The 12,146-nt window shown below is 36.3% G+C and overlaps 1 protein-coding gene across 1 annotated transcript in view; it reads left to right on the forward strand.

Moving 5' to 3' along the window:
* Positions 1 to 12,146, forward strand: part of LOC149564133 (isoleucine--tRNA ligase, cytoplasmic-like) — a 108,933-nt gene that overhangs the window by 28,133 nt on the left and 68,654 nt on the right. Inside the window, exons 5-8 of the mRNA XM_089828297.1 lie at positions 4,505 to 4,855; positions 5,600 to 5,833; positions 10,875 to 11,190; positions 11,381 to 11,506. Of these exons, the coding sequence (XP_089684423.1) occupies positions 4,505 to 4,855; positions 5,600 to 5,833; positions 10,875 to 11,190; positions 11,381 to 11,506 (1,027 nt within the window). The remainder of the gene's footprint in view (positions 1 to 4,504; positions 4,856 to 5,599; positions 5,834 to 10,874; positions 11,191 to 11,380; positions 11,507 to 12,146) is intronic.

The following is a 12,146-nucleotide window of genomic DNA, read 5'->3' on the forward strand; positions in this document are numbered from 1 at the left end:
TAATGCTAGGTATTTATAAAACGATTGTACTTGGAGCCTATTACAGGAAGTAATTGGTGAAATACCTACTTGTAATTAGCCGTGATCAATAGATCAATATATACAAAAGAATAAATGATGTTTCCTTAGGAAACAATCGTTAAGAATAGAAACATTCTATTCTACCTAACATTTAACTACAAACTTCTCCGGACCAAGAGGCTTGGTGATAATGTCTGTAGTCTTATCCGTTGTAGGAACATACTACAAGTCTATTGTCCCATCTTTAACCAGCTGCTGTATGTAGTCATAGTGAACATCCACATGCTTGGTTTGTTAATGATAGATTGAATTTCATGCTAACTTGATAATGCCTTTGTTATCAACAAACAAAGTTGTTGAACCTAATGGTGACATCTGCATATCCTCGAGCATCCGATGAAGCCAAACAACTTCACAACCTGCTTTACTCGTCCCTTTGTATTCAACCTATGTAGAGGAGAGAGAAACTGCATGCTGCTTCTTATTGGTCCATGTAACGACACCGGATCCCAAACTGAACACTTATCCAAAAGTTGGCTTTTTATCCTCAATAGAACTTGCTGAATCTGAATCTGTAAGCCCGCTAAGTGTAGGATTAGAACTTCGAGAGTAAAGAAGTCCATAATCTAAAGTGCCCTTAACATAACCAAGCACACACTTTGTTGCCATCTAATGATTAGCCTTGGGAGTTGTCATAAAACATGAGATGTAGCTGACGACGAGGCTGATATCAAGGTCTAGTAACAAAGAGGTAGATGAGGCTGCCTACTAGTTAAATGTATGTAGTATCATCAATTGGAGAAGACTTAGACTTGGCTGGTAACTTCATACCTTTCTCCATGGGTGTAGATGCGGGCCTGCAACCCTGCATACGAAACTTGTTTAACATAGCCTTGACATAGTTGGACTGAGAAATAATATACTAGAAGACTATTGCCAAACCTCAACGCCTTGAGCCCAAGGTCAGTCATATCAAAAGATTAGCATGAACTCTATTTGATTCCCTTAATCAAAGATGCCGAACTGTCAGTGATGAACGAATCATACACATAAATGACCAGAAGGATGATGTCACTGTCAATAGTCTTAATGTACAAATTTGAGTTAGAAGAACTCCTCTAGAAGCCAGGTACTTATCAATTTTGATGTACCATGTTCTAAGCTCTTGCTCAGAGCTTTCACTAGTCTAAGAACCTAGTGTTCTTTACCAACAACCTTGAAACCAGGAGGCTGCATTATGTAGACCTCTTCTTGTAAGTCACCATTTAGGAAAACACTCTCGACGTCCATATGATGTACCTTCCAACTAAACTGTGCTACCATGGCTAGGACTAATTTGGTAGTGCTTATCTTTGTTGTAGTAGCAAAGGTCTTATAATCAATGCCTTGAAGTTGAGAAAAGCCCTTCGCAACTAAACAAGCTTTGTACTTATCCATAGTACTTGTATTTTATTTTGTAGACCCATTTGCAGCCAATGGTTTTCTTTCTTGGTGGAAGATCAGAAAGGACATAGGTGTGATTCTTCAACAGAATCTGGTGTTCAGATGTCATGGCTTGCTCCCACTCTGGAATACCTTTAGCCTTGGAGTATGTCTAAGGTTCAAACAGACTGTGAATGTTGGCCATGAGAGCATAATTGTCTCTATAGGTTTGCTCTTTTTTGAGTAGTTCTCCCATTGATGAGCTCATCATCTTGAAGATCAGCAAGTGTCTTAGCCCACCACTTAGGCTGGAGAGAAGTACTGACATTAGCATCAGCAAGTGCTCTATGATCAAGTTCTTAATCAGAAGAATCTAGATCAGAAGAAGCATCTATAAATTTGGGTGATCGTGCAGGAAAAGACGAAGTTGTCTGCCTCTCAATTATTTTGATCTCATTTATCTTGATCAATACCAGCTACAGTCGGATATTGTGTAACACCTAGAACAATTTGATTAGTATTCCTATATTCAAAGATTGTTGGCATTCGTTGCTTCCATGTGCCATAATTTTAACCATTAAATTTCTGATCTCCCTCGAGCAGAATATTAATCAAAGATGTCATAGCCCGTTTTTAGGGAAAAAACATGAAAATTTGTAAAGGTAAGTACTTCGAGGGAACAAATCAGAAGACCCAAAAAAAATGAAGAGGTGCCTATAAGAGAGCTTGAAAAACCCAGAATTTTGGATTTGTTGGCTCAAAAATTGTGGCATGAAAATCGACAACCCAGTTGAGCTCTTGAAAAACCCATCAAGAATCTATAGTTTTTTTTTTCTTCTATAGGTACAAAAATTTAGGGTTTCGGAAAAAACTGTACAAGTCTTCAAAAGAGCTAGGAAAAAGTGCAGATTTTGGTTGTGGATTTGATACTAAGGGTTTTAGAAACCCTAGATGGTGCCAAACACAACAAAATGATGTCCAACCAGCAGCAATAAATCGTTCTTCAAAAAACAAAAAAAAAAGATTTTTTAGAAGTATTTGCTATGATACCGGCTAAGTTGCTATATTCGTTGTTTCCCAGGGAAAATCGCTAGTCGATTTGATTCCAAGTCGTATGCAATTCAAAATTACTGTAAAGGTAAGTACTTCGAGGGAACAAATCGGAAGACCCAAAAAAAATGAAGAGGTGCCTATAAGAGAGCTTGAAAAACCCAGAATTTTGGATTTGTTGGCTCAAAAATTGTGGCATGAAAATCAAGACACCTAGAATAACAAACCACAACCCAGTTGAGCTCTTGAAAAACCCATCAAGAATCTATAGTTTTTTTTTCTTCTATAGGTACAAAAATTTAGGGTTTTGGAAAAAATCGTACAAGTCTTCAAAAGAGCTAGGAAAAAGTGCAGATTTTGGTTGTGGATTTGATACTAAGGGTTTTAGAAACCCTAGATGGTGCCAAACACAACAAAATGATGTCCAACCAGCAGCAATAAATCGTTCTTCAAAAAACAAAAAAAAAAGATTTTTTAGAAGTATTTGCTATGATACCAGCTAAGTTGCTATATTCGTTGTTTCCCAAGGAAAATCGCTAGTCGATTTGATTCCAAGTCGTATGCAATTCAAATTTACTATAAATTTGCTCACAGTTTGATGCATTCGCTGAAAATTTGATCCATGGGACCTTGGATGAATTTGCCACATGTGCCAACGAAATTCGTTGTTTATTTTTGCACTTGGAACGACTTTGACCACGGTCGAGCGAATTCAAGACGAATTTTGACTTTAGCGGGATTGTTTCTGAGTTTTTTAATTTATTTTGATTGCCATGTCAGTCGACTTAGCCCTAAAGTGATGACTGACATTGAATCAACTAAGTTAAAATAGTAAAATGTAGCCATTCCTGTTATGCGACAACTGAGACATATGTGACGACTAAGACATTCCTCTTTCATGATGGGAAGATTGAAGGGCATTTAGGCTATAGATGCAGATACAAGGAATGAGTTAGCAATACACAGCCGCAGATACAAGGAAGGAGTTAGCGCTACAGATAGAGATAGAAACGTAGACTTGGAGCATATACATAGTCGCAGATATACCTATATGTAAATACAATTAACAACACATTTTAAATATTTTTGCAGATTTTATTGTTACATAACAAAAGTTAATACTTCTATTTTAGAGCATAGCAAAGAATAACCATTTTAAATTATTTAAAGCACCATCACTAGAACAAAGCTTTTGTAAGACAGGATTAAAAGTATGCTTTGAATGCAAATGGAAACCATTTCTAGTTTTGTATAAGGTTAAAATTATAGTAACATTGCAAATAACACAATGTCAAGTATTAAAATTTTAAATTTTCACACAGTGAAACTCTTCTTTGTTGCTAAAAAACTATTTCTTCATACTCATAATGGCTGTGTGTTCTTTGTAGATTTACATAATAGCTGCAAGTGGTTTTGGCATCGAAAACACCCACTTCAAAATCGATAGATGCTCCCCATTATGGAAATATGTGGAAATACTTCAACCAATGCCAGGTGGAGGAGGTTGTGTATGGATTTGCAGCCATTGCAAAAAGGAATCAAGTAGTTCCTATGGTAGAGTGAAAGCACATCCGTGCTTTAGTCCTTAGAAAGACATTAAATTTTGTACAGTGAAACCGAGAGTAAACGAAAGGCTACTAAAAAACACTCCTTCCAAACCACATTGTGAACTAATACATTCAAGAACAAAAGCAAGCAGATGAAGCTGCTAGGAGGGCAAGTGCTGCTCATTCGTTGCAAATTGGTAGGCCTTCAAAGAAAAGGAAAATGTCATCTATGTCTTCAACTTCCGTTACCAATGAACCACTGGCTGAGGGTCATCCATTCTTACATTCTCCTCAACAATAGGTTGTAAATAAGAAAGCCGTGAGACCATTGGAAGCATCGTTTCAAAATGAAGGTAGAGGCATTGTCGATGAAGCCATAGGGAGGTGTGTATATGCAAATGGATTGTCATTTAATGTTGTTCGCTCACCAACATGGTGAGAGCTATTAATGAGGCTTTGACAAGGTTCAAGGGCCGTGGTTATGAGAAGATACGCACCCCTTTACTTGATGATGAGATGACCTGTGTAGAGGCTGCCATGCTGCCCATCAAGGATTCATGGACCAAAATAGGTGTCACAATAGTATCGGATGTTTGGAAAAATGCAAGGAACTGTCCTTTGGTGAATGTTATTGTAGAGTCTATAAGAGGTGAAATGTTCTTCAGAGCTGTTGATTGTGAAGGTCAGGTAAAGGACGGTCCTTTCATTGCAAACATTCTCATCCAAGGCATTGAGCAAGTTGGGCCTCAAAATGTTGTTCAAGTAGTAACCAACAATGCCAAGAATTGTAAGGCTGCCGGCTTATTGGTTGAGCGGTACAAACACATTTTTTGGACACCTTGTGCTTAGCACTTACTGAGCCTAATGCTGCAAAAATTTGGCACTAAGGTTGAGTGGATAAAACAAATGTATGAAAAGGCACAAGATATCCAAATGTTTGTCACAAACCACCATATGACATAAGCCATATTTAGACAATTCTCGAAATTGGATATCTTGAAGGTAAGTTCAATTGTTTAGAATTTAAATATGTTTAGAAATCTAGTCATCTTAGTTTAGTAAACTTTTTGTCTTTAAATTTAAATAGATTACTTGATTTTAAATTTTTAATCTACTATTGCTTTGATCTTAAAATAGGTTGTTGAGACCCGTTTTGCCTCCAACAATATTGTTTTCAGATGCCTTGTCAAAGTGAAAGAGGCATTGTCTAGAATGGTAACCAATGCTAATTGGAGCGTATGGAGGCAATCTAATAGTAAAAGGGCAACTGTCATTAAGGAAAGGATATTACAAAGCTCTTGGTGGGATTGTGCTTATTACCTTCTAAAGTTCATTGAGCCTATATTGAGCACGATCTGATACACCGACATGGATAGGCCTTGCTTGGGTGAGGTATATGATGGTATCGATTCCATGATTGAAGATATTAGAGCCATCATATATGAGAAAGAGAAAGACCCTGATGAAAAGTTCTTCAAGGGGCTAAATGTAATCATGATAGGGAGATGGAATAAAATGACTACCCCTTTGCATCTACTTGCCTTTGCATCGACCTTCAGGTTCTATAGTCAAGCTGTCCTCAAGGGGAGCACCACTAGAGTTGCTCTATACAGAGATCCTAAAGTTTCTGAAGGGTACAAGGCAGCCCTTCGAAGACTCTTTCTAGAGCACCTACGACCTGTAGTGAGGTCTGAATTTATGAGTTTTGCGAGCACTGATGATTCTCGTCTTGATGCTCTTGAAGACACGAACAATGCTAATGCTCATAAATGGTGGTATTTTCATGGACAAATGTACCAACTCTTGCAGTTCGTTGCCATCAAAATTTTATAATAGGTAAGTTCTTTAATCTTAAGATTCTTGTCTGTAATTTCTTGTTCATAAATATTCAAAACTCTAATTTCAAATTTGTAAATCTTGATAGGTTGCTAGATCATCATTTGAGAGGAATTGGAGCACATACTCCTTTATCCACTCATTAAAACACAATTGACTAAACTCAAGCATAAGAAGGCTCACAACTCAGAGAAAATACCTACAAAAAAGGGGAGGCAAAACAATAGGATGTTGAACCAGAGTCTATGGAATCCCACTTTGATGCACTAGCAATTGATGATGGTGAACATTATGATGAGATACATAGTGATGTTAAAGCTGATCTTGAGGCTACTATTGAGACTATTGATGTTAGTGGCACTAATTGTGTTTCTAATCTACAAGTTTTTAATGATGAGGAATTCTTTGATGATTTTTGATCACATTATTGATAGTGATTACTGATTAGTAATGTTGGCATTATTGTTTTTGAACTGAAACATTGATATAGTGGTGTATTTTGACATTTTGTCATGCTATTCGAACTAAATCCTGAATATATATGGTGGTATATGTTGCTAAATTGCTTTAATATCACATTACTGATAGTGATTACTGATTACTGATTAGTAATGTTGGCATTACTATTTTTGAACGGAAACATTGATATAGTGGTGTATTTTAACATTTTTTCATGCTATTCGAACTAAATCTTGAATATATATGGTGGTATATGTTGCTAAATTGCTTTAATATTAGCATTGTGGTGTATAAACTTATTTGCTGCAGCATATGTTTGCATATATATAATTTTTCTTTTAAAATAAAAAATCTTGTATGAATGAACCCAAAATGAACCAAACCCAGCCCAAAAAATATCAAGCAAATGGCAAACCCGCATACGAAGCAGAATACGAACCAACAACTTAGGATACCGTAAGTAATTGGATAAATACTTGTTTGTTCTTAATAGTGATCAATAGATCAATATATAAGAAAGAATAAAGGATCTTGTTTTAGGAAATGATCGTCAAGAATAGAAACATTCTATTTTACCTAACAATTAACTACCAATTACTTAAGAGCTAACTAAATATTAGAAAGATTCTAATATTTACAATAGATTACAATAGATAGCCATTAAATAGAAATTGAAACTATGATAGCCATTAAATAGGAATTGAAACTATCTATTATCGTAATAGAGCCTATTATAAATTCTTGGCAATCTTTTATTGTTGGTGCTCAAGGTGAGACTATATTGTGGTTTCATGCAACATAAGTTCCAAAGTTGTGTTTGCTATTAAGGGTCATATGTTATATTTACAAATGTTTGATTATTGCATGCAAATATTTTGTTTTTTTGGTTAAAACATGTAACTATAGTATTGAATTTTGAGGAGTTGAGTCACACGGTATTTTTATGTGTAAATTTGGCATATAAGGAAGAGTATCTTTAAGTGGTTAGATTGGGGGTCATTTGATGAGTGAAAGAAGTCAAAGGTAGCTACAACAAGGAAAGAAGAAAGAAGAAACATAGTTACATTGCCCTGGGGGACGGGGGAACGGCGAAACGAGGGGACAAGTTTTTGGGACGGGGGGCCAGAGGGGCCTTAATTTGGGGATGGCGGGGGGATGGTGGGGGGACCGCGGTGGGGGACAAGAGGGGTGAATATATCTATGCATATGGTACTTAAAAATGCTAGTTATGAAAATATGTATTGCAATATAGGATATAAAGATGTAAAAGAGTGAATAATTGAACATTGCATTGAATTGGAACATCGAACATTAAACATAAATAGTTGAATCTGCAAATAGTGAATATCAGGATGTCCCCCATCCTTGGTGGAGGTGGCGGAATCTAGTGGCACCACTGGGGACGGGGAGACAGAGTCCCCAAGTCTCTGGTGCGTTGAAGTCTTTGAAACATCAGGCAAAAAGGGGGGGGATGCGTCCCCGTGTTACTATGGAAGAAAGGCAACAACACGGAGGATGGAGATGAGGATTTCGCTAATACATTCTTCAAGAGATCTAAAGAGCTACATGTTAACATGTTTGAAACATTAAGAGAAGTGAAACAAAATGGTGATAGGCGCTTGAATGAGAGCAGCGAAGGGAGCAATTTTAGTGAAGGATTGTTAGTTGCAAAAGGAGAAATAATTTCAGTTAAATCGTTTAGCGTGAAATTTCTAATAGATGAAGATGTTGCAAGAAGCCAACTTCATCAAATGAGCGAGATGGATCACCTTCATGCTAAATACCATGCTCTGAGTAGCATTTAACAATGACAACTTTCATCGAATATTGTGGACAAAAAGCTGGAGGAGGGCATATGAGGAAATGGTATGAGAGGAAGGTTGTTCAACCTTGTTTGGGAAAGATCACGGTCCGAAATATTTTTGATGGGTCAAGTGGTACTACGAAGGTCATGGCTGATAAATTAGTGCATACTTCTCTTTGATTCCCATGCATAAAGAGGAGGCTATTAAGTTTTTTACCTTGCATTTGGAGGGCATAGCTCAAAAATGGTGGTAAATGGTAACTGGAGGGCATGATCTTATTTTCACTGTAGAAGAATTCAGTTAAAGGTTGATTGAGGGGTTTGATAGGACAGATCCAAAAATTCACTTGAAAGGCCTAGCATGATTGATAGAAGAGGGCAAGGTGAAGGATTCTCTAGCAAAATTTCAAAGGCTAGCATTAATGGTTTTGGATGTAATAGATAGAAAACTAATTGTTCTAGTTGTTCAAGGCTTAGCTGAACCACTCAAGGCATTTGTAAGGTCATTTAATTCAAATTCCTTACAACATGCCATAACAATAGCCTTTGATTCTGAGGACTCAATGACTAAGAACAACTTTAATCATGAGTACAAGTAAAAGAAATTAATGAGAAGCCCAAAGTTCCACCCAAGCCAAGTAAGGAAGATAATAAGATGGATTTTGTGTGCAGGGATTTTGTGTAGGCAGAAGTTGTGCTTCACTTGTAAGGAGCCATAGGTGCATGTTCATAGATTTCATGGTAAAGGTCAATTGCATTATTTTGAAGTTAATTTTGATATTGATGATGCTGTTGATGATACTTGAAAAAGTGACAACGAGGAGAAAGATACCATAGCCTTATTGCTTGGTATCACAACTTTATTTTCAAGAGCTTCTAAGGTGTTAGGCATTTAGACCACAGGAAAATTGGGTTTGATGACTATGTCAACGGTTTCTATATGACAGATATTGTTGATTACAATGTCATATTAGGAATTCAATGGTTGCATTCTCTTGGGTGATACATTTCATAGATGGTGTTGGAGTTCATGGTAGAAGAGAAAAAAATAAATCTCAAGGCCTAGGCGAATGATTCATTGCAAGCACCAGCAGCAAGGATGATCACAACATTGTATCATGAGGTGAATAAAGGAACAATCTTACCAGTTGATTCCCCAAGGTGCTAAGAGAATGTAGATGGAAGTGATTTCTTAGGTATGTTTTTTATCACGACCTTACAACCTATTATGCGTCCATGATGAGCAGATTGGAGTATGTAGAACAGATGGTTATACAAACATGAGTATACACCATCATCCTACAACATGAGTATGGAGTGGTGGCATTATGATGAGACATTGTTGGAAGGAGAGTTGATAAGCATAATGATAGGAATACTTTTGCATGATAGAGTTGTAAATTTCAATAATGTTGATTACATTAGAGTGGAACAACAGTGTGATATAGTGCTTCTCGTATGACTGATTTGAGATTCTAGCGGCTCAGAAGAATTGCTTGATGATAAGCAATGTTTAGGCTAGAAGAATTGTAATGTCCCCAATTTTCCAAGGTAACATTTATTAAATTGATTTTTATTAAGTTTTCAATAAATGAAATATTTAAATGATGACTTACTATTAATTAAATAATACTAAAATACAATAAAATGCCACCTAACTAAATAAAGTTGTACAAAAAATGGGTCAGGTCTTCGTAATGCTCTAGATTCTTCTTGGAATCATTTATAAGGAAGTTGGTGAAAGGAAGTCAGCATGGTTTGTATTTTATAAATGTTTTGTGCTTTGTGAAGATGAAAACCTTTAGGAATTGACAGAAGCTGGACGAAAACCTGGTTCTTCCAAAAGGGTGGTTTTTTGATAGTGTCTGTGCACTGCACTCTCCTGATATGCTTGAATACTGATTGATTAATATCACTGACTCACAACACTGGGTATTAATAAATTGATTGTACCTTGGAGCCTAGTATAAATTCTGGGCAATCTTTTATTGCTGGTGCTTAAGGTCAAACTGTATTTCAGTTTCATTCAACATAAGTTCTGAAGTCTTGTTTGCTGTTAAAGATCATATGTTATATTCATGAATGTATAATTACTATCTGCGACTATTTTGTTTGGCTATAGCAAGCAACTGCAATATTGAATTATGAGGGAGCTCAGTCCCAAGGTATTTTGATCTACAATTATGTTATAGAGGGAAGAGGGTATCACTCACAACATCATTCCTTTGTCTTGTGTGCCCTAGGTCCAACAATAAGTTTTCTATTGGCAAACAAATTTCTACACGGGACCACATCCATGTCTTTTGTTGACTCCCTGTAATGTCCCCTTCTCCGTGCTAGGCTTTCTGGCGCCTTGTTGGTCTATCTTTCCATCCGGATAGGCTAACGACATTTATTCTGAGAATGCCAGCCAATCATAGGATCCTATTTCATTTCGTTAGGGAGATATTTAAGTGGGGAGCTTCCTATAGTTAAGTCACTTTATTTTGTAAAGTTGATTTATAAAGTTACCTTATGACTTTAGAGTCATTTTATAATAGATGTAACTTAAGTGACTAAAAGACGAAAATGACTTTTATCCCACATTGTCTAGTTGTGGGTATCTCCCCTCATATCAAGGTAATCAAAACAAAGAGCTACATTGGGATTTACACCATGAAATGTGATATTATTCAAAATATAAGCAGGTTGCTTAAATGTGATTGGTTTTCTCAAGGGTGAGATTCCTTGAGAAGATTCGAGAGGCTGAACGTAGCCCCAGTATCTCGTGGATGTAGCACACTAATCCAGTTACGAGCAGTGCAATACAGTGCATATGTTTTAGTCAAATCTGTAATGTTCCCTTTTGGAACATTAGAAATATTGAAGTCTTATAGATTCTTAGTTCAGAATGCACGTAGGCTTGAGGTTGAAGGTCTGAATGTTTTTAGGCCCGTCGAGCATAGTAAATTGCAAGCATCACTTAATGTGCTTGATCAGTGGATCAATTCGGCCAGTGAGAGCCTTGTTCAATTTGTGCGGCAGGAGATGGATAGCTATCGTCTGTACACAGTGAGATTTCTCTTTTTAATTTTTGGATGTTGATCCATTGAAGCTAGCACCATATTATTTGAGCTCTTTTAATATATTTGCATGCTAGTTTAGTTAGTGGTTTAAGGTCTAAATTAGGAAACTTTTTGATGTTAGTGGAGTTAAAGATTAGTTATGAGTTTATTCACTTTATTTATGAACATTTACACAGGTTGTACCTTACCTTCTGAAGTTCATTGACAACTTAACTAATATCTATGTACGATTTAACCGTAAGCGATTGAAAGGACGAACAGGAGAAGAGGATTGCAGAATGGCACTTTCAACTCTTTACCATGTGAGAACATCACTTTTTGTACTATGAACCATTCTGTGATAGATTTTATCAATGCTTGAAATTTTATCAACTGAGTTAGCAATTTTTTTCATAAACCAAGTTAACAATTGTGCATCATTTAATTTAGGATTTATTTTTCTTGAAGTAAAAAATGTTATCATGTTTATCCTTTCAACAATAATGTTTCATTGATTTTGAAATGGAAACATGCAGAGAAGACAAAATTTGATTTGGATCTGTATTTTGAGAAGTAAAAGAAAGTTCCAAAGTTAAACAGGCATGAGCGAAAATTGATGTCTTAGCATCTTGTTGGTCTAGTATTAGCAAAGCTTGGAGATACTTCTGTGCTTTGTGTTACCTTTTATGTGACTGTTACTAATGTGCATGATATAATCACGAAAGAAATGTCTGCTTGTGAAAATTGTTGTTAATAAGGATTAGTCAATATAGACAATTCCCAAAATAAAGAGATAAGGAGCATAGAATAGCAGAAATGAGTTCTATCTTGGAGTCAGAGAAACTAACAAAAGTGCGAGGCACGAGAATCAGCAAGTGCCACCTAGCAAAATGTTATATTTTACACAAAGTCACTTAGTGTAATGACCTGCCCCCTTTATTGCTCTTAAAAAGTTTATCTTTC

This window comes from Cupressus sempervirens, chromosome 4 (assembly GCF_028749045.1).
Source record: "Cupressus sempervirens isolate cs-2001-9-10 chromosome 4, ASM2874904v1, whole genome shotgun sequence".
Taxonomy (NCBI): Eukaryota; Viridiplantae; Streptophyta; class Pinopsida; order Cupressales; family Cupressaceae; genus Cupressus; species Cupressus sempervirens.